Source organism: Motacilla alba, chromosome 1A (assembly GCF_015832195.1).
Source record: "Motacilla alba alba isolate MOTALB_02 chromosome 1A, Motacilla_alba_V1.0_pri, whole genome shotgun sequence".
Lineage (NCBI taxonomy): Eukaryota > Metazoa > Chordata > Aves > Passeriformes > Motacillidae > Motacilla > Motacilla alba.
Window position 1 is genome coordinate 53,928,893 of NC_052031.1, and position 25,984 is coordinate 53,954,876.

At 45.4% G+C, this 25,984-nt stretch overlaps 2 protein-coding genes across 35 annotated transcripts in view; one reads left to right on the forward strand and one right to left on the reverse strand.

Moving 5' to 3' along the window:
• LOC119708751 (translation initiation factor IF-2-like) overlaps positions 1 to 24,614 on the reverse strand; it is a 42,463-nt gene extending 17,849 nt beyond the window's left edge. For 8 of the 26 annotated variants that reach the window (XR_005259177.1, XR_005259178.1, XR_005259176.1 and 5 more), the window contains exon 1: positions 14,073 to 15,171. Coding sequence is in view for 4 of the 26 variants with exons in the window: in XM_038155545.1 (XP_038011473.1) it covers positions 14,073 to 15,133 (1,061 nt within the window). In the remaining 22 variants the exon portion in view is untranslated. Of the gene's footprint in view, positions 1 to 2,445; positions 3,529 to 5,451; positions 5,541 to 6,531; positions 6,909 to 7,627; positions 8,079 to 14,072; positions 15,172 to 15,288 lie in introns of those variants that run through there. The other 18 variants (XR_005259187.1, XR_005259180.1, XR_005259190.1 and 15 more) reach the window with 17 other exon arrangements.
• The window catches only part of ARHGEF5 (Rho guanine nucleotide exchange factor 5), a 36,643-nt gene continuing 24,926 nt past the window's right edge, over positions 14,268 to 25,984 (forward strand). For 3 of the 9 annotated variants that reach the window (XM_038155525.1, XM_038155526.1, XM_038155535.1), the window contains exon 1: positions 14,269 to 14,394. Coding sequence is in view for 2 of the 9 variants with exons in the window: in XM_038155529.1 (XP_038011457.1) it covers positions 15,132 to 15,152 (21 nt within the window). In the remaining 7 variants the exon portion in view is untranslated. Of the gene's footprint in view, positions 14,395 to 15,058; positions 15,153 to 15,246; positions 15,376 to 25,984 lie in introns of those variants that run through there. The other 6 variants (XM_038155533.1, XM_038155534.1, XM_038155529.1 and 3 more) reach the window with 5 other exon arrangements.

Below are 25,984 nucleotides of genomic sequence, written 5' to 3' on the forward strand. Positions count from 1 at the left end.
ATGCTCCTTGGTGCCTCACCACCTGCTGCTGTGGGCAGGGAATGGTGGGGATGTTTTTCCATGAAGACTTTGTTCCATCCAAAGGCAGAAGTACAGAAAGGATTCACAGAATAGAATGGTTTAGGTTGGAAGGAAACTTTAAAGGTCATCTGGTTCCAACCTCCCTGCCATGGACAGGGACACCTTCCACTATCTCAGGTTGCTCCAAGCCCCATCTAACCTGGACATGAACAGTTCCAGGGATGGGGCAGCCACAGCTTCTCTGAGCAACCTGTGCCAGGGCGTCACCACCCTCATAAGGAAGAATTTCTTTCCAATATCCAACCTAAACTCCTCTCTGTCAGTGTGAAGCCATTCGCCCTTGTCCTGTCACTCCAGGCCCTTGTAAATAGTCTCTCTCCATGTTCTCTGCAGGCTCCCTTCAGTTGCTGGAAGGCCGCAATGAGGTCAAACAAAACTACTCTGAATCTTTTAGGTTGGAAAGCACCTTTAAGGTCATTAAGTCCAACCACAAATCATCTTACTTTGCATGGTCCATTTGTGTTTTCCTTTCTTTATGATGATCATGACTGCAGCAGCACTCTGAAAATGTGGAAAAAGCCACCACTTATTTTGGGGTTATCCTAGGAAATTCTACAAAGCTGTGCAAATACTGGTGCTTTTTTTAATCTCAGAATTGTATCCAGGGATGACAAGCAGCAATTTCATTTAGGAAAATTTTAAAAGCCTTTTAATCTTTCAGGTGATTATACCTACAGGTTTTTTACATAAGCAAGAAGAAATACAAGGAAAAGTGTAAGCACAAGGACACATGGATGTGTGGACATGGATGATGCACATAATCATGACAATCTCCCTCCTGCACAGTCACCTGAAGTTTCACAACTCTGGTTCAGACTAAATACCAATGACCTGATTAATTCTTCCACTGAATTTCACTGTTAATAATTGTAAAAAGACATTTAGTGCCATGACTCAGTAGGCAAAGTATCTCCTGCTCCTCCTGGCTGAAGTTTGCGGCAGCCCACACCCACCTCCAGCAAAACTGTCCATAAATGGCCCCAAGGCTCCATAACCAGGCTCCTGACACTCTTCCCAATGATTAATGTCTGAGATTGCAGAGGAATTTGTCATCAGTACCCGCAACAAAGAAAGCCCCCCCAGTTATGTTATCCTTTAAAATAGCATCCCATACCTCCCAAAACTGAAGTCATCACAGACACACATCAAAAATTCCCAATTTACAAGCTGCTGACTTTTTGGAGGAGGGCATTAAGACAAATACTGAGTGATCTGTGAGAGGTCACAAGGGAAAGCAAAGGTTTATTAGTACGCCTACATGTACAGCAGTTGACTGGAAATGTTCAGGAGGTTTGGAATTAAAAAAAAAAAAAAAAGAAACCCTCACATTACAAACACTTTTGTAGCTCTGAGATCAAAATCATGAAAAATAAGATTGAGAGACCCTTCCTGGGAGTCCCAAGTGGCCAGCATTACATAAAACTTCTATGAAAAATGAATGCCATTCCATGAATAACTTGCATGTATTATGTAAAATATTTACTGAAGACAAATGCCATTCCATGAATAGCTTGGATGCTGTTTACTTTGAATAACAGCATGTTCATCTACTGTAAATTAACTTCTGCCCAATTACTTTTATCCCTCAGCCTGTCATCCTTTTCATACATAAAGTTTCTGAACACATTTCTACTTTTAAATACAGCTTTCATAAGAGCCTATACATGAAAAAGGACACTGAATGCAGCTCATTAGTTGCTCTTGACAAAGGCTCAGTGGGAGGGGAAAGCAAATACAACAGAGAGAATAAAATATCTGTGATGAAGAACCTTTAAACCTGGCCTAGGGTTGGGAGACAACCACAGGAACATGAATTAGAGCTCAAGTCTATGGCCCACTGAGGTAATCTTTACATTAGTGGACCATCCCTTTAGTGAGGTCCCATCTGCAGGTGTTTCTCAGCTATATTGAAGGGTTCGAGTTGTCTCAGCAACTCTAAAAAGCTGGATCACTGGATGTAAGAAAAAAATTAATTATTCCACCACTTTCCACACACAGGCCCTTTCCTGTAAAGCTGCTCTGCACATAGATTTGGAATTTACAACAGTACACACACACACATAAAATCTCTAACAGTATATCCTGGTATTGTATAATATCTAATATAACGACATTGTGTGTGCAATAAATTAATCTGCCTTTTTCATATACTGTTAGCAAAACTACAGCTTTACATATAAAAATTCCCTTTTCCTCTAACTGAACCAACAAGCTTTTTAGACAAACCACACAATCAGCGTTTCCTGACTATGTTGTTCCAGATTCTGACTTGCTCACCTTTTTCCCCTCTGGGCTTCTGTTTTCTCTGGTCTTATGACTTCACTGTTTCTATTCCACACATCCCTTTCAGAAGACAAACTGCAAAATCACAGGAGTGAAACTGCTGATTTTTTGAAACCACAGTTCTCAGAGAAAGATATATTATCAGCCCATCCTTGTCCTGAGCAAAGATTGACTGAGTATTAAAGAAATGCTAAAATATTATAAGTAATAACAAACTGAGAATAGATCATCAAACAAAATAAGGAAAGCCCCTTTTTCAAATACTGAAGCAGCCTTTCTAAGGCATGATTCACCTATTCCTAAGGTAGACACCTGAAACAGGTCAGATGAATCACCACCTAATAGTGTCTATTTCTCTCAGGAAATTTCAAAATCAAAGACAGTTCAGAAGCTCTCTTTGATTTTAATACGTATTTTCAGATTTGGGGATTAATTTCATGGTGTAGTTTTCACGGGCTTGGGAATGTTTTTTTCCTCTAGTTTTTGAAGGAAATACAGCTTTTTTTATCCCATGTCAGCTGCCCATTAGGAACCAACTGTCTTATTTCAATCAAATACAAGCATGTAGAAGAATCAGAAATGAGCAGGTTCCTACATCCAGGGATCAATGTTCCTCCAGCCAGGGATCAATGCTCCTATAGCCAGGGATCAGTGGCCAGGTGCAGCACAGAATTCTTACTGGCATCCCCATAGGAGGATCAGCAGGGAGAACCTGCCTTGTCCATGCTCTTAGGCATTTTAAGTGGTATCTTGTCCAGGCAGTAGGGATAAAATACCTGCTTTGGGGTCACTGAATCTGTTGGGAACATGGGAATGATATAAGGATAATCTGGGGGAGAAGGGTGTTGGGAAGAGAGTGAAATAAATGACAGCAGAATGTGTCTGAAAAAGTACTAATTAGACTATTGGTAATAACAAGCTCTCTAGATACTATTTGTGCTCTTTAGACTGGAAGGATTTGGTGTTGTAACACTGCACGTGACCATGATTTCACTGAATAGCTGATACAAGGAGGCTACTTAACTTCAACTGATCCTGGTAGCTGGTGGTCCTTAAATGAAGGAGATGTTTTCCACCTGTTCTTTGGCAGCCCTTCCTCCTCAGGAGCTCCTGAAATGCTCACACTCCTTAGAACATGGGAACCTCTTCCCCCTAGGAGAGTCTCTAAACCAGATTACCAAAAATCAGTCAGAAATTATTTAACTCCTGTGAGGACAGGCCTAGAGAGTTGGGGATTTTCAGCCTGGAGAAGGCTCCAGGGAGACCTTATGTGGCCTTTCAATATGCAGAGGAGACAAGATGGAGACAACTGACAGGGCCTGGAGTGACAGGATGAGGGGGAATGGCTTCACATTGACAGAGGCTAGGTTTAGATTAAATATGAGGAAGAAATTCTTTACTGTGAGGGTGGTGAGGCACTGGCACAGAAGCTGTCCCTGCCCCATCTCTAGAACTGTTCAAAGCCAGGTTGGATGGGGCTCTGAGCAACCTGGGATAGTGGAAGGTGTCCCTGCCCATGGCAGGAGGTTGGAATGAGATGAGTCTTTAATGCCCCTTCCAATCCAAACTATTCTCTGATATTGTGATCTGGGAGCTCCTGAGGAGAGAGCTGGTGACATTCCTGAACCTGGGAATTGAAGACAAAGCCCCGAAGCCCCACAGGGACTCTGGTTTCCTGGCAGGACTGGGATGCACAAGGAGTGAGCTGCACATACCGGTTCCTGTGCTTGGCAGGGCCTGGGGGCCTGGCACCTGGTCCCAGCACCTGGCCCAGCAGGGCCCCTTACACCCCCTCAGGAATCCTGGCCAACCCCACCATGGGAAGCCACTGGGAACAGGGAAGGGGGTGCAGCAGTACACGGCTGGGGAGAAGCAAGAAGCCACCACTGGCACAGGACAGGGAACAGCAAATAGCCAGGCTGGTGCAGGCTGGGTGTGGGAACACATCTGCAGCGATAAGAGGTTTGCAAAACAACCTCTGGGAAGAAAGTAGGGAACTGGGTTTATTGAGTCTAGAGGAGAAGGCTGGAAATAGGGCAAGACATGACAGTGCAGTTGCAGTGCATGAGAGGTTGCTGTTAAGGGAGGCAGTGATTACACAGCTGGAAGGACTGAGATAAGATCTAACCAACTTAATTTCCAGGAAAGAAAAGAAGACAGGAGAAAAGAACAAGAGCAGATGTTGCAAAAACTTTATCTGCGTAAGCCAGAGCTGGAAAATATTGTCTGGAAGGTTGTGAAACCGCCTGCACCAGAAGTTAATCAGACATCACCGTGCTCTCTCAGTAGAGGATGGACTGCTGAGCTATTCCCCAAGCTAGCCTTTGGAAAGCAAAAATCCATCTACCCTTTTCAAAAATAAACTAAAAACCACCCATGCATGTCACATGGATCATTAAACGTATGGGTGATGAGTAAAAACGTTTGCATTTGGATAACAAAGCTACTATAGATTTACAAATCCTGATTTCAATGCAGGCATTCAAATTCAAAACATTATTTGGATAGAAAACTTTGATCTTTCCTCTCAAAGAAACCTGCAGTTGTTGAGCAGGTAAATGCTGCCAAGACCTTTTAGTGCTATTCCTGTTCCATGGCACCTCCTTCCTGCAACCAACCTTTTTCCTCTGTTATATCCTGCTCCCATGTAGAGAAGCAGCAGCCACTTTATATTCTCTGGAGCACTTTTACTCCTGTTGAAATGTGTGTGGGCTGGGCCAGTCTCACAGCAAGATCACAGAGTCATCTCTCCACCATTTGATGAATATAGGGCCATAAGATACCTCAGGCACTGGAAGAAAACCCAGACCATATGGTTCTTTTGGGATCCACTGCAGAGAATATTCCCAAGACAGAGAGGCATTCTGACCTTCCCAGTCTATCAGGCGTAATTAAGGCCACCAGAACATCTTACTGTAATGGAGTACGTAAAGGACATAGAATTAGGGGTTTTTTTGAGTTGATGAATGGGTATCTAAGCTGAAACAATCTAGGCAGACCCCCATAGGGCATATATGTGGAAAGGGTTTTGATGGGAATTCTGACCTGACTCAGAATCAGCTGGTTGACCCCGGAGAAAAGCCTGACCTGTTAGCTCCCAGTGAGAAGAGCTTGAGCCAGGATTCACCCCTTCATTACTCAGCATCAGTGAAAGCACCTCAGCAGGAAACCAACCCCTGAAAGAAATGTGCTCACTGTGAGATGTTCCAGGAAGGCATTCCAGCACTAGAGGTGGGATAAAGGCAAAGATATTCAAGCCACTGTGGGAAATCCTGCAGGGAGTATGAGGCACAACCCCCAGTTCACAGAGAACAATGTGACAATGCTCCAGGACACAGGGGTAGCAGGGGTTGGATGTGAGCACCCTACTAAGATGATGGGCCTCATATGGCTTTTTTGAGAATCACTAACAAAGGAGGGGAAGGTCCTAGGAATGGAAGATCAACATCTACTTATGGTTGTGACAAGGTACCTTTTAAACAACCTTTTGGTCTTTGTTTCTTTATTCTCTGATTCCTTGGGGACTTCAACTCACATGTCTCAGGAGGTGTGAAAATGTCAGAAGAGTCTGTGAGAATGCATGTTGACCACAGGACAAGAAGGTGGCCTCTACCACAGCCACTTTACACCCTGAGCCTCCACAGTAATGCCGCAAGTTTTTTGCTGAGGCAGAAACCCCACTCTTTTTATAGGGTCATTCTGCTTTTAAGTTTTATTTGTAGGATTATTCTTGTGCTGTTCTTAACTAAATGCAAAGAAAACTGAAAATATCACACTGTGTGAAACACAAAAAAGGCCCTTTTTATGTTTTAAGGACAAAAGCTCAATTCATTAAAAACATGGCTTTGCTCACAGGAAACAATCCTGCTTCAGTCTGCCCTTCCAACAACAGCATCAGAACTCCAAATGCTTCTCAACTCTGTGAGCATGATTGTCTTTCTGTGCAAGCTCACATCCATCATTATAATCCCTCCTATGGAAAGTTTGCTTTTTCGAGAACTGAGGGGAGTGAGTGGCACAGGGAATCCTCTATCAGTATACAACAGGCCAACATCATGAAGGTAATTCAGGAACATGTGCTCATTTTTCTATTATGAGATGGGTTATCTAATTATAGGACTCATGTAACATAAGTTTAGGGCCTCTAAGAAAGCCACCATGGTTGGCTAAAATCCCAGAGATTTTATTTTTTTTAAAAGGTGAAACTACAATAAAATGGTGGACATTTCTTGAACATTCTGACAGAACACCTTAACAGTAATCCAATGCCCAAAACAAAAACTACCTGAGGGAGGAAAAGGGAAGTTGCTCTCTAAACCTGCTGATGTGACAACAACCAACATAGAGGAGCAGGCACAGCAAACAGAATGGTGTTTGGGCTCACGTTCTCTCAGCTGGATGCAGCCAGGAACCAGCATCAGGAACAGCTTCCACGAGGGGGCACTACAGGATCACACATCCAGGCTTGGAGATCTCCACCTCCTGGACTTGTACAAAGACACTGAACAGAGAGGGAAGCACATTTCAGCTTTGTTTATCCTCCTCTGCAAAAACCAAGATGATGAAGAATTACTGTGTTTATCCTGTTAAAAGCTACACTACTATATGTAATTCTGTCCACCAAGAGAACTGGAACAAAAAATCCCAAACACAAATCTGGAATGCAGGGACAATTTGGGATTTCTGAACTTTTAAGGGCTTGATTTCATAGTTACTGAAGAGGACCTTAATACAAACTAAGGACTTCTGTGTGCTCTTTTTAATGAACAGGGGATTCTCTTTACTGGCAAATGAGACAGATTAATTTGTGGGCTGATTATGTGTCTAGCCAGCAAGAGGAAGGAACGTGAAGGGCTGGCCTGAGTCATTACTACTGACCTACACCACAAGCAACAACACTGAAAAGAACATTATTATATGAGGACCTCAGCTAGGAAGAAGTGACTTCCTGGCACCGTGGTTTCTGAGTGCAGAGGGATGGGCAGGATGGGGTTGGGGCAAAGACAGCTGTTCTAAGCATGGAGCAAAGCTGCTGAGTGTCATCCTCCCACCTGACTGCACTCACTCAGGTGCTGCAGATGCCTGCATGGGAAAAGCCTGCACACGTGCAGCTCCCACACAGCCACATCTCCCTTTCAGCTGAAACCAGAGGAATATTTGGCAAGCTTATTGAATGCAGCATGCTGCTTTCATTTCTGCTCTCCATGCTCAGTTTTGTAAAGGTCCCAACTATTTCAGCATGTCTGGACTAGAATAAGAGTACCTGCAGTGGTGTGACTTTGTCCATATTCCACCTTTCCTTTACAGTAATTTATTTCTAGAGTTCGTAGCTGGAGCAGAAAGCCTGAAGAAATGACCACAGGGTAAGTGGCCTACCTGAATGCAAAAGAAACAGAAAAGCACAATGAAGCATTCTAGATTTTCTGGTAGTGAGTGGATTGGTTTGTTCAGAATCATTTCTACAGAAGCCCTTGAGTGTCATACCACACTCCCTCCCCTCCCCCCTCCCCCAGCCAGCCCAAGTGAAGATATTGCCATCAACATCCATATATAAAAGTACGGAGGAAGACTCTGATGAAGTTCTTGCTTTAGCATTTCCAAATGGAGTAGAAGTATTTTAAGAGTCCCAGTAATGTTCTCCAGGACTTCTCAAAGGGGAAAAGCAGACAGTGCTCATTATCCTGGATCTTCTATCTTTAGGCTTTTTCTCACTGCTAAGGAAGAAAGGGAAACATCAGTGTGTGAGGTGCAGGGAAGGCTGAGACCCCAATCCAGCAATTACCTGCACAGGGATGTGAAAGGTACCATGGGATGAGCAAAAAATTTACTGCAGCATAAGGGCTCTGCTTCAGATTTGCACAAGGATTTAGCTACAACATAAGAATTTAGGGAAAAATCCAGCTTTTTGCAGAGTTCAGAATCCCACAACACAGAAATGGAAAGCACTGTAAGAAACCAAGAGCTGCATCCCAAAGGCTCACTGGGGGTTTCAGTCTGGAAAAGACACCTACAAGGAACAAGGAACTTGGGGTATCCTTTGCATGGAGCATCTCAGGGCAGAAAAAGAATAAGCCCAAAGATTTCCTTGAAATTGTAACTGAGCTTGGAATTGCCTATATCGACTGCTGTAAAAGAACAGCTGTTTGGAAATGTCTGCATAACCAGTTCTCATTAAGATTTTCCAAAATTTGTGTGTGGTATTTCTGGATATATCAATGTTGTGATCCTGGATTACCAAAAATTAAAACTTTGGACAATGTAGAAAAGGCAAAGCCCACTAAAAGCTTTCCTATCTTCCTTTGTCCGACTACTCATTCCCTCAGGACAATTTTTTTTTTTTCCATAATGTCTTTCTGCCCTTTTGGAGACCTCTTAATAGTATGAAGCACTGGGGTTTTTCAACCTGCTTTTATTTTTTTGGATCCTTGTTTACAGGTATTGCCTTGTGTTTCCTGGGTATCTTTTGTGAATCCTCCTTAGGTAGCCCATGGATCTCCTGATTTGTGTGGACTCCAGGCCAGAAATTACTGCAGCAATTTTGTTCAGTAAAATACACTGCTGACATTCAGTGTAAAGTACCAAAAATACCCTCATTAATGTTCTTGCTCATAAACCACCCTTTCCCTGCACTAGATATTAAAAAAAAAAAAAAACCCTTATAAATTCAAGTTTGTGTTATTTACCTACATGGACACTTCCATATAAATCTCCGTATATTAATCAGGTGGGAATAGGGCTTAAGAAGCCAGATATTCAACAGGAAGAAAAGAATGTGATGTTATACTGCATTACATGTATCAAATGCAATTTTTGCAAGTTTGGTTGAGGGAAATCCTCCTAAAAATATAAGAGTTCACTACTGTCCCACTGAGAATTCCATCACCGAGTTGCCAAATGCTACTTACTGGTGACCAGGAAACAGGTTGCTTTAACCACAGTATGTATCATTAAAGGCTGGTAACTGCTTCAGAGACTATAACCCCTTTAACATAGCTCCTTTTTTCCCCCCAATATTTATTCAAAGGAGCTTCTTGCCTGTGAAAGGAATCCATATTTTATTAATCCCAAATAAAAGGATTTTAATGGAATTGGACTAACTTTTAAGCTATTTCCTTCTGTCTTTTGAAAAATAGTATATAAGCAAATAGATGTGAAGTTTTAAGTAATGTTTTGCTGCAGTTGTTCATGTGAAATCTTGAGCAGGAGATACATTGTGGGAATTTCTTCAGTTGGTAGCTATGCTTTGAGCAGTACTTTGTCTTCCCTTCTGCCCAGCTGATGTTTTTTACATCCTTGGCGAAACTGAAGTAACATCTGAGGCGATCTTGCCTGCTTTTGCTGTTTGAGACTGGTCATTCCTACCCTTCCATTCCTTCCCTTCCCAAGTCAGGGAAGATCAACAAAACCAACACTTGCATGTGTGCAGCCCACCATTCTGAAGCTGTGGCATGAGCAGTCATTTTCTTTGATAACAGTCTCGACTGCAGCTGTAAACTGAGCTGGGAAAGCACATCATCCTCCCATAGGCTGACATCCACGAGTTCAGAACCACCTCATACCTTTTAGAACAGGCAGGAGCTTATAATCAAGTGAACTGATGGGCAGTGTCAGGCTACAGGATGTGTGGAAATAAAAACATCATTTTACCACCTTTCATGGCTGACAGACAGGGACTCTCCAGACCATCCCTGACTCTCATGCCCCTAAGACCAGCCTTTGTCTCAACTGTCTGCAGCCTTGTCCATTTGTTTGAATTTTCCTGGCAGACCCTGTTAAAAAAGGGGAATTTAGCTGTGTAAGACAATGGCCTGACATGCACATCAGGCCAGGCACTGCAATTACTTTGGAAAATATTTGTACAATGTGAATGGCCAAAATGGGCCATTCACACTTAATCCATCCAATGTACACCTTCACTGTAACTGGTACATAATTCACCATGACAAAAAACTATCACTTCATGCTTCATATGCGGGTATCCATTTGTACAAACAATTCTTCCTGCTTTTGGTATGGATAAAAAACCCAACAAACCAACAAACCAAACCTAGATGAAGTTGAATAAGGATTATAAAGATATATCATTTTGGTGGATTATTTTGCTCCTGGTTTTACTCCATAAGAGCAGACACAGCATTGTATCTAGGTCACTTGTTGGCTGCAGGCTATTTGGAATTCCCAGGAGAAGAGGGCACTTGAGAAGGAAATGGGGGAAGCCCATTTAGGTCTGTTCTTGCCTTGGGATGTTCATGTTCTTTGACAATATGGGTTTTGTCTCAGAGCTATTGTTATTAACTCAGGTTATGGCATCAATGTAGATTTCTAATTAGTTTCACACAGAAAAGCATTTCTATCCATATCACCCAAAAGAATTTCCCAGTTCTGTATTTTCCCAAACTCTTCTGTCACAGCTGCCTGGACATCTCCTTGAATAAATTTCAGGAAACATCCCAGAAATCACTATTTGTCTGTGTGAAGCCCATAGTTTAAACACCTGGGATAAATGATGCCTCTCCCAGACAACAGCAGGAGTTCACCCTTGTAACTGCATCCACAACTGGCACTGAAGCGGATTCTCAGACCCAAGCTCACTCCCACAAATAAAGAATTTCCTGTAAACAAATCAAGAAACAAAAGCTAAAAATAGTCCTCTCTAGCTGCTGTCATGTGGGGAAACCAGAGCACAAGATACACCTCAATCTGAAGCAGGGAAGTTCCAACCCGTATCTCTGAGGGATGGTTTGCACACTTAAAACAACCTAATACCCCACTGCATTCTTTCTACCCTACCAGATTGAATCCAAAGGTATGGCTGCAGGGATAAAGAACCTCTGTCAATGACACAGCTGCATTCAAGATTTAAAAAAAAAAACAAACCTTTTGTGCAACTGTGACACTTTTTCCTCTCTTACTATCTGCTGTAGCTCAAGAAGGTGCTGGCACCCACAAAAGCAACAAGACCACTGTGGTACCAAAGCTGAGCTGAGGTCAGGGGAGAGTCTGCACTTCTCTCAGCCTGCAGCAGTGAAAATGCAGTGCTGGAGGCCATAAATAAGAGGCAGTAAAGGAGGCGACAGGATTTCAGAAGGTCCGCTACTGCTAGACGTTCACAGTGAGCCTTGGAGGAAATGAAGGAAACAGCTAGGACTGACTCACCAGGCATGGTAGTTTACTTGTGTAAACTTACTGTGCTGCAGTTTCCAAGCTCTCTGTTCTGCTCCCTTCCATTATTACTAAGATTTTTCATGCCATATGCACAGGTTTGCATCTGCTTGGAGTAAGGTACAGCTGCTGAACACACCTAGGGGAGCAAACTGGCTTTCCAAGGAGGGCTCAAGCAGATGATTTTATTTTTAAGACCTTTAAACAACTCTCCTCCTCTGCAGTACTTGTAATATGTCAGCAGCTGAACCAAATTACTGTTCTCTCCTGCTGCTTGCCTGGATTTTGGCATGCCCAGCTGTGTGCTCTGCATGTAGAACTAAACCCAGAATAGTGTCTGGGCAGAGCAGAAAGGATGTGACAGCACAGGACTTGAGTGGGACAGGATGTTTACAAGGAGGATGTTGGAGCGGGAGGAGTGGGAGGTTAATGTCACAGCTGCCCCTCAGGCTGACACAGCACAAGGCATTGCAGGAAGCAAGAGCACTTCAGGGCACAGGGCCCTGCTCCTGGTGCTGCTGGGCCTCTTTGCAGGGGACATACCAGGAATATATATATATGTATACACACCAAGGAGGTATGTCTTTGAAGGAAAGGGGCATACTCAGCTGCTGCAGCCTAGAGTTTGGTGGGCTAAGAGACAGTGCATCTCAAGCCACGTGGGATACTCACAGCATGGGACAAGCCCTCTCCTGCTCACACTCTGCTGGGTTCCAGATGTGTTCAGGCACTCAAACTCTGTGCAGCAGGCAGAGAAAGCAAGGTATCTTATGACATGATTCACAAAATCAAACAGAAAACTGCCTCTGCAGCTGCTGGAGGTGCCAAGGACAGCGGGAGAGGTTAAGCCCACCTCAGACAGTAAGTTGCCCTATTCTAGATAGAAGAGGAGGAGTTTTCCAGTCAGGATGACCAACTTCAACCCGTTGCCAGCTGCTAGGAACTTAGAAAATGCAGTGAGAAGATGCACTAGCTATTTATATAATCTCCCAGAGGTCTGACACCAAACTAAGAGAGACATGATCCAGAGTCAGTTCCTGGGAATTTGACGCATCCTTTTCCTTGCATCTCACTGTAAATGCAGTGATGTGGAATGGGAATCTCAGCTGCAGGAGCTGATCCACTCTGCTGAAAAAAAGCATCCACACAAACAAATGAAAGGAGTAATTCAATCAGAAGGCAGCAGCAGGCACAAGAATGATTCTGTGGCTGGCTGGGGAGAGTTCTTTGTGTGCCACTTCTGAGGGGAGTTTTCCTGCCTGGGAGACTCCACACAGGTCTCGCAGGCAAGGGAGGGTTCAGGATTGCCTAGGTGTGGGTGTGGGCTGCAGGGTTTCTCTGGTGGTTGAGCCAAGCTCCCTCTTTCTCTTTTGCTGAAATCTTCAGAGCACATCCTGGAGGATACACACCTGTAAGCCTCAGGAAATGATTAGGAGAAAAAAGAAGACTTAGCAAAGAGACAACTCTGGATAGCAATTTGAAGAGACAGAATATATAATATAGGTAATGCCTTCCTCAACCAGCTGTCTAAGATAATTCTTTGCATATTTTGTGATTTTGATGAGCAAAAACCTCTATAATACACCACGGCAAAGTGTACCCTCACATAAATCCTGTATCCCTTTAACCACCTGTGTACCTACCAGAGACAGAAAGCCCAGGAATTGTAGCTGTGGACTCAGCTTCTTAATGCAACCTACAGAGTTTTTCTACCCATTAGGTAAATTTCTTCTGAATTCAGGTGTTTCATTAATTTACATTTATTTGATGATCTTGGATGTAATCCTGCCTGGGATCCTGTAATACTATAAAGTCTAGGACAACCCAACACTTTTCCTTGAACCCCCAGCTGCCTGCTGGGAGGAAACACAAAGGGCTCACACATGTAAAGGTAAGGAGTGGGAAAACAAGAGATTCAGATAATGAAGGAAGCTTAAAAAAATAAAAAGCATCTCTGAGTCTTAAGCTCGTCCAGAGACCTGGGCCGGTGGGTCAGCTGCACTCCAGGGGCAAAGCAAACAAGTGCTGTGTCCAAATCTGAGAGGGACAGTTATTGCAGAATCACAGAAAGTCTGGAACTGAAAAGGACCCACAAGGATCACCCAGCCCAACTCCTGGCCCTGCACAGGACACCCAACAATCCCACCCTGTGCCCAAGAGCATTGTCCAAACACTCCTGGAGCTCTGTCAGGCTAGGTTCTGTGACCACTGCCTGGGGGAGCATGTTCAGTTCCCAATCACCCTCTGGGTGAAGAATATTTCCTAAAATCCACTCTAACCCTCCCCTGACACAGCTCCAGCCGTTCCCTGGGTCCTGTCCCTGGTCACACAGAGCAAAGATCAGGGCCAGCCCCTCCTCCTTGCGAGGAAGCCGCAGAATTACTGTGAGCTCTGACCTCAGTCTCCTCCAGGCTGAACAAACTGAGCGATTTCAGCCGCTCCTCGTATGGCTTTCCCTCCAGGACCTTCACCCATATACTTACTACTGAATTAAAAAAAAAAAAAAAAAAAGAAAAAAAAAAAAAGGAAAAAAAAGAGAAAAATACCTTCCGCTCGGACGTGTCAGGGCCTGTGGCCGGCCGGCCCCAGAAACAGGAGCGGGGCCAGAACCGCCGTGTCCTCCACGGCCCCTCGGCCTCCCTGCCCTGCCCTGCCCCGCCGCGGTGCCGTCGGAGCGCGGCCGCCGGCCTCGCACGCCAATCAGGGCGGCCCGCCTGCCTTCCTGTAGGTGTGCCCGGCTCACCTGGAGCCGCGCTCGGCACTCATGATATACCTGCGGCCCCGCGCAGGGCGGCAGCGAGGCGGCGGCCGAGGGGCGCCGGGGAGGGTCACCGTTGGCCCGGGTCCCGCGATGTGAGCCCGGCGCAGGTAAGGTCGGCCGCCGGGGGCAGCGTTGGCGTATTCCCGGGAGAGGCGCGGGCCTGGTGCCGGATCCCCGCGGAGCCTGGGCCAGGACAGACGGAGGGGCGGCTGCCCCGCGGGACCAGGGCGGGGGCGACGGGCGGGCTCCGGGAGCGGGGGGCGGGCAGAGCGGGGGGACGGGACCAGGGGGAGAAGGAAGGAGAGGGAGATATGCCGACCCACCATTTTGGGACCCGAGAGGGACGGGAGGAGGGATCTCTGGGGAAGGCGAGCGTCGCTCCTCCCGCGGCGGGCCCAGTGCGGGTGCGCGGTGCGGGCGCCATCGGGGCGCGGAGCCCCTCGGGGTCCCGGGCGCCGCGGGAGCTCCGGTGCTCCCCGAGGGGACGGCGAAGGGGGCTCCGATCCGCCCGGTCCGGGGCCGCCCCGGGAGGCCGCATCCTTGGCGGGGGCTCCACTCCCCGACGGCAGCGCCCGTCCCTCCCGCCGCACCCCCGGTCCCCCGCCCGCTGCCGGCAGCAGGGAGGGCCCGGAGCGGAGGCCCGGTACCGGGCTCAGCTGCCAAGCAGCAGTAAGAGCCTCTACCCGCAGAAATGGTGCCTCCCACGCAGGAGCAAGATCGCACGGTGTTTGCCGGTTTTTCAGCTCCCACCGGGAGCTGCCGCCCGGGAGTCGCGGGGGTGCTGTGCTTGGACTCTGGACACCTCCTTGTTTTCTTCCTTGCCTCGTGACTTTTATGGCCTGTCATGGAGGGAAGGCAGAGGAACGTAAGGCGAGATCCTTGCCTGCTGCTCGCTTCCTGGCTCCTTCCCGCAGCCCCGTCTATCGCAGCAGCTTCGATGGCAACCCCAGCGCCCCAACCAACCTGCCAGGGGGGGAAATAGGATCTCCCACGGCTCTCACCTGACCCACTGTCCTCCCAGCACCCATGTTTGTCTTGCTTGATGCTTCGTTTATTCCCAGAGATTGGTTAAGACTGCATCAAACCTGGTAGGAATTATGGGGTCAAAAATCTGAGCTCAGCTCATTTTTGTTGACTTGTTGCAGACTCTGCCGGGGTGCTGCTGGATGTGGATGCCCGTGTTGGCTTCTCCTGGAGCTGGGTGTCTGTTCTGCCTGGACCAAGCCACATGTGTAATGTGTTGTTGGAAGTTTTGTGACCTGATTCCTTGGTGTTTTGAAGTTTCTCATAACCTAAATGACTGAGATGGCTTGGATAAGGGCAGAGTCCTTTTAAAGGGTTGCATTGGAGGGAGGTGGCTTGGTTTGGAGAAATAATATATGGGTGACCCAGATTTCAGAACTGCGCCTGAATTTGGTGAGGAGGAGGCATCCATAATCAGACTTGAAGTTGGAACAAATCTGAGTTCTTCTTTGTTTTTGTTAATGTTAGGAAGAGTTCAGCTGGCTTCTGTAGAACCTTGTTTTGCCAGGTGGTGGTTGAGGGTGGTATTTGTCCTGTCCTGCCTGTACAGCAGCCTCGTGGTCTGGATAAATCTCAGTGGGGTTATACAGTCCAGTTGCTTGTGACAGCAGGCGACTGGGCTTGAGGTTGATGCTTGTGCTCTCTGAAATAGTGGGACACAAATACTTCCTCCGGGAGTTTCTTGTGCATCCTGGTAGATTTTGATGGTATGTCTGTTCTGCAGACTTTTTTTTTTTTCATTCTGCTAACTTTAGGTGGATGTTCTTGTGCTTGTTCTGTTGAATCTTATCCTTTCTTATAATGCACTTATCTCATGTGCTTTCTAGCAGGAAAGAGACAAATTATGCTATAGTTTTTGATGATTTTTTAATTTCCTTTTTTTTTTTTCTTTTTAATGTAATCTACTCTGGAGTCTTGTTTAAAATGGGCTGCTTTATTTAATTAGTTTATGTTCATATTACATTCACTCTCCATAGTTATCCCAGGGAAAATGTAAGGAACAGCCCACAAGTGATTTCCAATTCTTAATTAGAATCACATTTTTTTCTAAGGCTGTTTGATTCTAAGTGTTTACTGTTTGGCTAAATTATCCACAGCTAGTTTATTTCAGTGGTTTTGCCTGGGAAGTTTTGCAATTCCTTTCCGATTTGCAGCTCCTCACTGAGCTCCTGTTGAATATTTTAATGAAGTACTCAGAAGTAACTTCAGTGCAAATGCAGTTGTGCTCTATTGTTTTGACAATTGGGTCCTACAGAGAGGTTATTTCCCTGTTTCCTGAGGTAACCACACAGTTGATTTTCAGAGTATCAGCCAGCTGGGGACAGATACCTTCACCTGACCCCTGGCAGGTATTTACATTCCCAGCTGGTTATCACTGCATCAAATCCAAAATTCTACTAGGAAAGTACCCAGTCTTGATTTCAAGTTATCAGGTTGGGCTGCACTGGTTCCCTGGGTAAATTATTCCAATGGCTGATTACCCTCACTAATTTCTTATCTCCATCTGTCCAGCCTGCTCCTAACCACAAAGTCTTGCTACGAGTTTTCATGCCAGGATGACATGAAAGCCTGTTGCTGCCAGGATGACACATTCCAGCTAAAAGATGGTCTGTTGTACTGCAAGCCCATGGCTGTTAGCTGTGCTGAGCTCTTCCTTCTGGGAAGAGGCAGCTGTGGAGCTGGAGTCTGGGTGGTCAATGTAGTTTAGAGCAGTGATGGAGAGTGCCTGGCCTGGTGTCTCTGTGCAGGCAGGGCTTCCTGGGAACTGTGATTGAATAACTCGTGTTGCATGGAGCTGGGCTTCACATGATGAGCAGCCCAGCAGCACAACAGGCTGCTGCTGAAGGAACGATCCAGTTCGCATCCAGTCCTGACTGCAAGCTACTGCTGCTTCGCTGGGATCAGCTCTGGTGACCATGTGGCCTCAGATCAGTCCAGTCACTGCTCCAACTGAATATTAACCCCCCTCCCTAAAGAAAAAAAGTATAGAAGTTGGATTCATCTGCCTTGTGGCCAGAGAGATTTCTGAAGAAGTGTAGCATGACACTGCACATGAGAAACGTGGTGAGGGACCACCTTTTCCAATAGCAGGATTAGATGCCAGAGGGAATCACACATTTAGTTCCTACATTTCTGTGCTTGGATAAACAGGCTGTGGTTGCACAAATCCTCTCAGCTGGCACTGCTGTTGAAAGAAGCTGTCGTGCCTGCCTGTAGTCATCTCTGCTGGTTCTCTGCTGCGGTTTGTTGTGAGACCACACATGCACCTCTACTGCCAGGAGATAAAAGGGCAGAGGATGGAACTCCTTTTGGCAAGGTGAAGAGTTGGTAAAACTAGGAGCTGTCGCAAGCACGCCTTACCTTTAAATCTTCATAGAGGGCACTGTATCTTTTTGCTTTCCTCCTGCAGCTGGCGTATAAGAGCAGCTGCCGTGATTTACCCAGTAGTGCAGATTAACTCTGTTGTGTGGCTTGGGAGAACTGGGTTTAGCCAGGACTGGGTTTAGGTCAGGTGCTTTTATGTCTTTGGTCAAGAAGTGCGTGTTGAAATTTGTTGTGTGGGAAAGAACATTTAGTGTAAGAGGAAGGTCTGAGTCTTGGCTGTGACACACTGCTATGTAGGGTAGGGTTAAATGGTGCAGAAAAATTGTAAGTTAATGCATTCATGCATTCTAGATGTGAGTGCTGAGCAAGGTGGGGTGCCCTTTTGGGAAAGCTTCATTCATCTTGTCTTTTTCATTAACAAGTGGCTCCAGCTTTCTTGCCCTTGGAGTAGAATTGGTTTGCTGAGACAAAATCCGTTCCCCATCTGTTCTTTTAGACACCATTCCTTCAAGTCCCATGCAGAACACTGCAGGATGAGGAACAGAGCCTGTGGTGGAGACTTGCTTTGACCTCATGTTTGGGTGGTTGGATTAAAAGTGAGATGAAGTTGAAGAAGAAATTCTCATGACTTTAGTACAATTTCAGTGCAAGGTCAGGGGGAGGGTTATTCGTTTTGATAGTGGGAAAAATTTAGAAGAGGGAAGGTGATTACCATGACATGTGTACAAATGTCCATAGATAAACAGACATGCATATGTAAACATATACAAAATAGAGGGTGTTCTGATGCTAGGAGAGGTTGAGGAGGAGTGGCTGAAGAAACTGTAATTGGATAGCACACAAGGAGGGAACTCAGCTGGGAGGAAGCACAGGAACCTGTTGCTGAGAGAATACTGCATTCAAGCAGAGATGGCCATAAATTCCCTTCCTGAAAACATATCCTTTTTGCAGTGTCACAGAGAAATGTGTGACATTTGGACACCAAACCACCTTTTTGTGATCTCAGATTGAACACCCACCTGCAGGCAGGGGCTGAGTGTGTGAGATTGACTGCCCACGACCTTGCTGGTGTTCAGAGTCATTAAACACTGGGGTTCCTAATGCTGATCATACACAGAAATTCCCAAATCTCTACCAGGGCCAGGCTGGGGTGGTGCCCAGTGGGATCCACGAGCTGCCCTCCATGGGCAGAGCAGAGCTGTGCACTGGTGAGCAGACCCAGCCTTGCACAGGGTGTGACTGAAGGAGGTGAGGGGTGGGAAAGCTCCTGCTTCATCAATGAATCCAGCAGTAGAGTTTATGAATCCAAAATACACCCCTGTGGAGGCAGGGGAGGGGATTAGGATCCTGTTATGTTAGGGCATGATTTGTTTAGGTTGCAGAAGCCCAGGGATAATCAGGGGACATGAGTGTAGGTTACAAGCAGACCTGTAACTAGTTAGACATGGTCCCTGTTTACATCTGCCACAAAGTGGCTGCCATGGCTACACTTGCATATTCACTGGATAATAGAAATAGGTGCACAAAGCAGTGTTAAGCTAACACTAAGGCCACTGTTGGGAGGAGTAGAAGAAAACGCTTTTCCCGTGACCTTGCTGGGCAGTGGCAGAAAAATCAGGATGTGTAAGCTATATGGTATGTGTGCTTTACACTCACCTTTACAGGTGTAATGATCAAAAATGCCTACAGAGGTTTTTTGAATAGCTTAAATCTTACTTGGGGCCTTAAATCTTCACTAGAGATTGATGTCTGTGATGAGGGGCTCGTGGAAACTTTGAAAGAATAGATGGGAAGATTATAGCTTTCACAGGAAAAAGATGCCTATAGCAAAGCTCTGATGCTGTAGCATCAGATGTCATTAGTGGGTCTGGGCTCCAGGCTAAATCCTTGGATTAAGCCTGAGTTTAGATGCAGATTGTTTTGCTGTAGGTATTCCATAGTGCAGGCATCCAAGGGTAGCTCTAGACTATGAAATGTAATCCATCTGCAAGATTTGAGTCACTCTTCTTTCTGAGGTGCTCCAAGAACACAGTCTGGTTTTACAGGTGAGGGCTGCCAGGCTGCTGGTGAAGTTGTGAAAGTGCAATGTGTCTATTTCCAGTCTGTTGCTGGATTTAGGGGAGAAAGGGTGTTCTGAGTATGCTGCCAGCGCTTCAGGACAGGAGCAGTGCACAGTATTTAGAACAGTGAGGATTCAGTCCTGATAGTTGGTATGGCTCATGGTTCAAGTAACTCTTCTCATTGGTTGTTCTCTTTTTCTGTGACTTGCTTTGCACGTGAAGATATCTCAGGCTTGAGTCTGGATACAATAGAGCTGGTAGATCTTAGAGTGCTTTGAGAATGCTGCACTTTTCTCTCCTTTCTCTACTCCTCCCCACAAGACTGAAGAATATCCTGAGTTGGAAGGCGCCCACAAGGATCACTAAAGTCCAACTCCAAGGCAAGGTGTTTTCTCCTGGAAAGGCATGTCTCAGGTTATAGGCAAGCAGAATTTCAGGATGGGCAAGGGGGGTGGCAGTGGCAAGGCTGCAGTATAGCACACAGCCCTTTTATGGCTCTGTGCTGTGACAAACTGTGGGGCAGAGAGAGGATGCTGTGGGGAGACAGGCAAAGGGAAGTGGGACCATCCCATATTTTTACAACAAATTACAGGTTGTGGCATGTTTTCTTAATTGTGCAAGTGATTGAGGGAGATGGGTTTACCCTCAAGTCACATAGTAATTTCTTAATAGCAAATGGTGATGTGTATAGGGAATACATGCCTGTCCTGTCACTCTCTTCTCATCCCTGGGCACAGTTGGGAAGAGGGAATATTCTGTCAGGGCATGTGCGGGAGGCTGTAGGGCATTCCTGTAGGCACAGGGTGAACACTGCTTGTTTTGGTGCCATCTGGGAAGGCAGTTGTCCTCTCGCATCACTCCTACAGTTCATCTTGTCTTCTGCCCCTGCACAATGAGTTCTCTACCAGCGTCTTTTCTGCCTATCCAGTTGCTGAGTGGGTGATAACAGTGATATCAGACATGAAAATAAGCATCTGAGTGTAAAAGGGGAAAGATGGATTGATTCTGACTCTGATAGTCATAGCCAAATGACTTTAGAAGAGACCAGAACAAGAAAAGGCAAGATGTACTGCATTGTGTATGCAGTGAAAACTGGCATGATCAGAAATCTCACATTCAGCAAGGCAGTATGGAAGCAAATCTGCTCTGAAATGTATCATAACTGCATTTTACTAGAACGTTGCCTTTGAAAGCTTAATTTAAAAGGTGGCATTGTAAAAGGTTTTGTTGTGATTGCTAAAAAGAGTGAACAAAATGCACTAAAAGGCGAAAAAAATTATTAACTGATGTGGGAGAGAAATACAGAAGTGTCAAGCAAATTACATGCAAAAACACCAGCTTGGTATTAAACTATGGTTTGGTAGAGAAATACAGTTTTGTGTTTAGTGGGAGCAAGAAATAACTGCTGCTCTCTGTCCTAAGTTCATAAAATTGATGGAATTGGAGAAGGGGTCTCCCCTGAATGTGAGCACAGTGAGAAATAGACCTATTAGATATGTCTATTAGAATGTGAATATCTGACATGTGTGAGATTATGGGAGTGAGGCTTTCACTGACTGGGCAGTGAGACTCCTCCAGTACAAGTGTGATACCAGAATGAGCCAAAACAACTAAGTATGTACACTACATTGTGGGAAAAAAATCTCTATTATTTGTAGTAAACAACTTTACAGCACAAAAGGAAAATATCTTAGTAATGTGTTTTGTTATCTGGAAGAACTTGGAGGCAAAAAAGACATGGAAGGAAAGAATAGAGTGAGCAGCTGATATATTTTTGTTGAGGAAGGGATTGCTTAAATAAGACTTTGCTTATGGTTGCAATCAGATATGGGGTTTATAACAGGCCTTTGCATATTCAGTACACTGAGCAGCCACTCCCTGCCTAATCCTCAGAGTATGGCTGGGAGGTAGGAGGGTTTACTATTACCCCATCTGCACAGATGACCCTCAGACAGGCAGAAACTGCTGCAAACAGCTAGAATACAGAATTGGAAATTCTGAAGGATGGGGCCATTCTTGGTTGCCCTAAAATATGCCAAAACCGGTTACAATCTAAGTCTTCTGTAGAAACTCCTTTTAGTGAATGACTGCAGTGGGGCACTGTAGGAAGGAGAGCTCCCAGAATCCTAATGTGTGTTCCCCTTCCAGCCTGGATTATGTGACTGATGATAACAGCTATGTGGGCCCCACTAGCTTGAAATTTCTACTGACTGCACCCATGTTTAACTGCTCATAAGCCCTAGCCATGAGGAGAGGCAAGACTTAAAACAGCAGGATGCATCTTTGCCACCTTCTGTTAGGGCAAGTGCAGGAATAGCCAAAGGTTTGGAATGCTGGGGTATTCCCCATGTTTGCATCAAAAGCAGCAGTGCTGCATGTCCTGCTGTGGGGATAGCTGTAACTGCACCTTTGCTGGCACAAGTGGAAGAGCTGAGGTGCTGGCTTCATGAATAGGCAGCAAAGATCTGTGCTGAAAGCTGGGTTCCTCAAGTGCATCAGTCTGGCAGAGGTTAGACCAAATTTTCCATATAGGAAGGTGTTTGGGAAGAGGACTGCAAGAAGGAGAGCTCTGGCTCTTCTCTCCTTCTTGGGCATGGTCCACTGACAATCCCAACCCTTTGTCCTTCAGGCTCTCTATTGCTCTTAGCTTTCCCAAACTACAGTGGTCAAACTTCATCATACCCTTTGCTGTTACATCCAGTGATTTTTTTTTTAAGCACAGCAAAGCATTTTGCCCCATGCCTAGTCCAATGAACTCCTTCAGGTGACTGGAGGAACTCCGCTGCATCTCATTGACCTTGGGAGAGATGGGACATTTATGTGTTTATTTATGCCCCGCTGATCAAAGCGTGTTGCAGGTAATGGGAAGGCGAAGGAGCCGAGTCTCCGATTTCATTTGCCTGGTGCCTATAGCTTCCTGGGGGAAGTCTCTCATGGATGGGAAGGTGTGCACCAGTCCAATTAGAATATGCCATGCACACCTGTGTAGGCCGGGGGACGTGAGGACTTGGCATTTCTCAGCCAGCAATGTTGCTTTGTGACCGTGTCATAAAAAAAGTGAAGGAAATTTTATTGGCTCAATTTTCCACTGTTACAGGCCACTATTAAGTTGCCTCATCCTCTGATTTCTCACTGCCACACTGAATTCAGGAGCTTGGGGTGAATTTGAGGCACACAGACCTCATTTTACTCCTCAGCATTGCCATCTGATAAGGTGGGACCTGGGAGGGGAAAGAGAGAAGTGGTGTTACATGCCACAGGGCTGAGCAAACGGAAGCTGTAGGCCAGTCAAGAGGAGACAGAGTTATGTCTTCAAAGACTTCCAAAAGGCAATCTTAGGATCCTGATTGCTCAGCTAATATCTGAAGATCATGAAGCCAGCAAGGAGTGCAGTTTTAGAGAAACTGGAAGGGTGGTGTTGGGAAACAGACTCTGCCCCCTCATTCATACGCAGAAAAATTAAAATGGAGGGAGGAAGGATGAAAATCTCTCTAGTTGTTTCTTATGGATTGAAACTTGTTTATTAAAATGGGAAAAATATTTTAAATAATGCATCAAAGAAATGTTATTAATATTTCTCAGCTGATAGAAAATGAATGCTTTAAATTAATCCACACTTGTGTACTGAAGGTGTACTGAACATGAAAGTAGGTGGATGTAATTTTTGCGCATTGACAGAGAAGGGGAAATAATACTGAAATAGAGAATATCAGTATTCATCAGTGTGTGCTGTTTCTTAATTTTTTTAAGTTTGTACCTGTATGGCTCTACCTTTTTTTTTTTATAATATGCTGTGTTAATGACAGTATTAGGAACTAATGCTAAATCTTAAGTACAACATTTATGGGCTGTAATTACTACTATAAACCTTGAAATAAGGTAGTACTGATTGGTAAAGCTAGTTATAAAAAGCATTTTTAAGACTGATGTGTATCAGTAACAGCCTTTTAACTCCTGATTTATACAGCTTTTCACAGCTTGATCTGAAAGACAAGGTCACAAGAATGTCTTCCCCTTCCCTTACATTTGAAGTATTTCCCTGCTAGACTTTGCAGGTGGTTTGAGGAGATATCCAGGGCTTTTCTGAGGATCTCCTACGTGTTGTTACTTGTTTTCAGAGTTGGTCACAGGGGCTGCCTCCTAATTCACCTCTCTTCCATGCAACACCCTCTCAGAGCCAGCCCTTTCCTACAGGAAGAAGGCTGGCTGTGGGTTCACTGGAATGGCACAGTCAGTGGCAATAATGAGACAAGGAAACATAAAACCATAAAAACAATCACTCATTTGAAAATGGTTGTGGATCCAATTAGAATACCCCTAGTGCTCACTTCTCACCTGGGAGGGCAGCAGACGCGTTCCTAGCAGAGAGCCAGGACTGAGGGTGTAAAACCCCCCTGCTCTGCTGCTGCTGGTGTGTGTGGGCTGCCGAGGGAGCACTTGGCTCTGTGTGAGGAGTGCTTCGCAGTCACACACGGAGAGACACCTACACTGGAGTGGCAAGGACTGGCCCGTGGATCCTGGGTGTGCTTTCACCAGAATGTAGAGCTAAGTCCAGGTTTCTGCTTTCTTGCTCCTGCTTTGCTGCCCAGTCCTGTGTTCTTGTCCTCTCGTGCAGCTTGTACAGCTGCTCTGGGGTCCCAGCACATGGAGGACATGGACCTGCTGGATGGAGGACTTCTGCTATGAAGACATGCTGAGGGAATTGGGATTGTTCAGCCTGGAGAAGAGAAGGCTTTGGGGAGACCTCATTGTGACCTTCCAGTGCCTGAAGGGAGCCTGTAGGACAGGTGGAGAGAGACTCTTGACAAGGGCCTGGAGTGACAGGACAAGGGGCAATGGCTTCAAACTGGCAGTAGGTTTAGATGGGATATTAGGAAGAAATTCTTTCCTGTGAGGGTGGTGATGCCCTGGCACAGGCTGCCCAGAGAAGTTGTGGTTGCCCCATCCCTGGCAGTGTTCCAGACCAGGTTGGATGGGGCTCTGAGCAACCTGGGATAGTGGAAGGTGTCCCTGCCCATGTCAGGGGGTGGGAATGAGATGGGCTTTAAAGACCTTTCCTACCCAAACCATTCTCTGATTCCATACATAACTACTGCAGGAAGCTGTCAGATTTACCTTTACTACTTATCTTTTCTCCTGTGTCATACCTTTATGGCTGCTCACATCACTCTGCTCCTGGCTTGTTGTTTTTTTTCTGGCTTGACAACTCCCGGGGATGGCTCATACGTGGTCATATGTGCACTGGCATAAGGGAGATGTTGGCAGCAACCTGGATGCATAGTAAATTGGTCTGTTCTGGATTTCAGGTGTTCTGGATTTTCAGGGTTCCATGACAGGTCTTAATTGAGATTTTTTTTAAGATCCAAGTGGTGTTGGATAGTTTGTACAGTCAGCAGCAGAAGGAATTGAAGAAACTCTTTATTTTCCTTTTTTCATTTTTTTTTAAAAGAATGGAGTATAAACAAATGAACTTTGCAGGATATCTGCAAATACCTAAATTGGGCCTGACAAATTTGATTATTCATCTTTGTTAACCCAGTTATATCACAGTGTATTTCACTGCCCTTTTTTTAGTTTCTGATAGCTCATGTAACTCACTGCATCAGGCCTAAATAGTCTGCATTGTCATGAGTCTCAACCTTTGAAAAACAGGGATTAGGCAGAGAGGGAACAGGGAGTTGCTCTTCCTCTCCTTAGTTACAAATTAAGGTTTAGAATTAAGAAATTAAGATGAACCCAGACAGCGAAATTTGTTGAGTCATACTCAGTTTTTGTGGCCTCTTCCATCCCATTAAAGGCCATACATCCATTTTTTCTTAATTGTAAGCCAAAACTTTCACATAACCACATGATTCTAGGAAGTGGGACTGTATGAGAAACAGAAAATGTTGTGATGTGCACAATAAACCTGTGCCAGTTGGCCATACAAGCCTTAGACCGTGAGGAGCCACAAGTTTTCCGTGTGTTCGCATTAGTACCTTCCTATTCAGCACCCACACAATTCTGTGGCTTTGGGTGTGTGAAGCTATTTTTCCATGAGGGAGAGGGAGGGGGTCCCCGCTGTTGCTTTTCCACATTTCTTGTAACATTTTATTTATATCTTGTCACAGACATATTTTATGAAAAATCCTTTCCTTAGGATTTTTCTCCTGAGAAGCTGAGAGGCCTCAGGAACAAAATGTAAACAATGACTGTCTGCTGCTGTGGAATGCAACAGGTGCTTCCTTGATTGGTCCGTGTTAGGTGTTTCTACTTAATAACCAATCAAGGATGCAGCTGGGTCAGAACT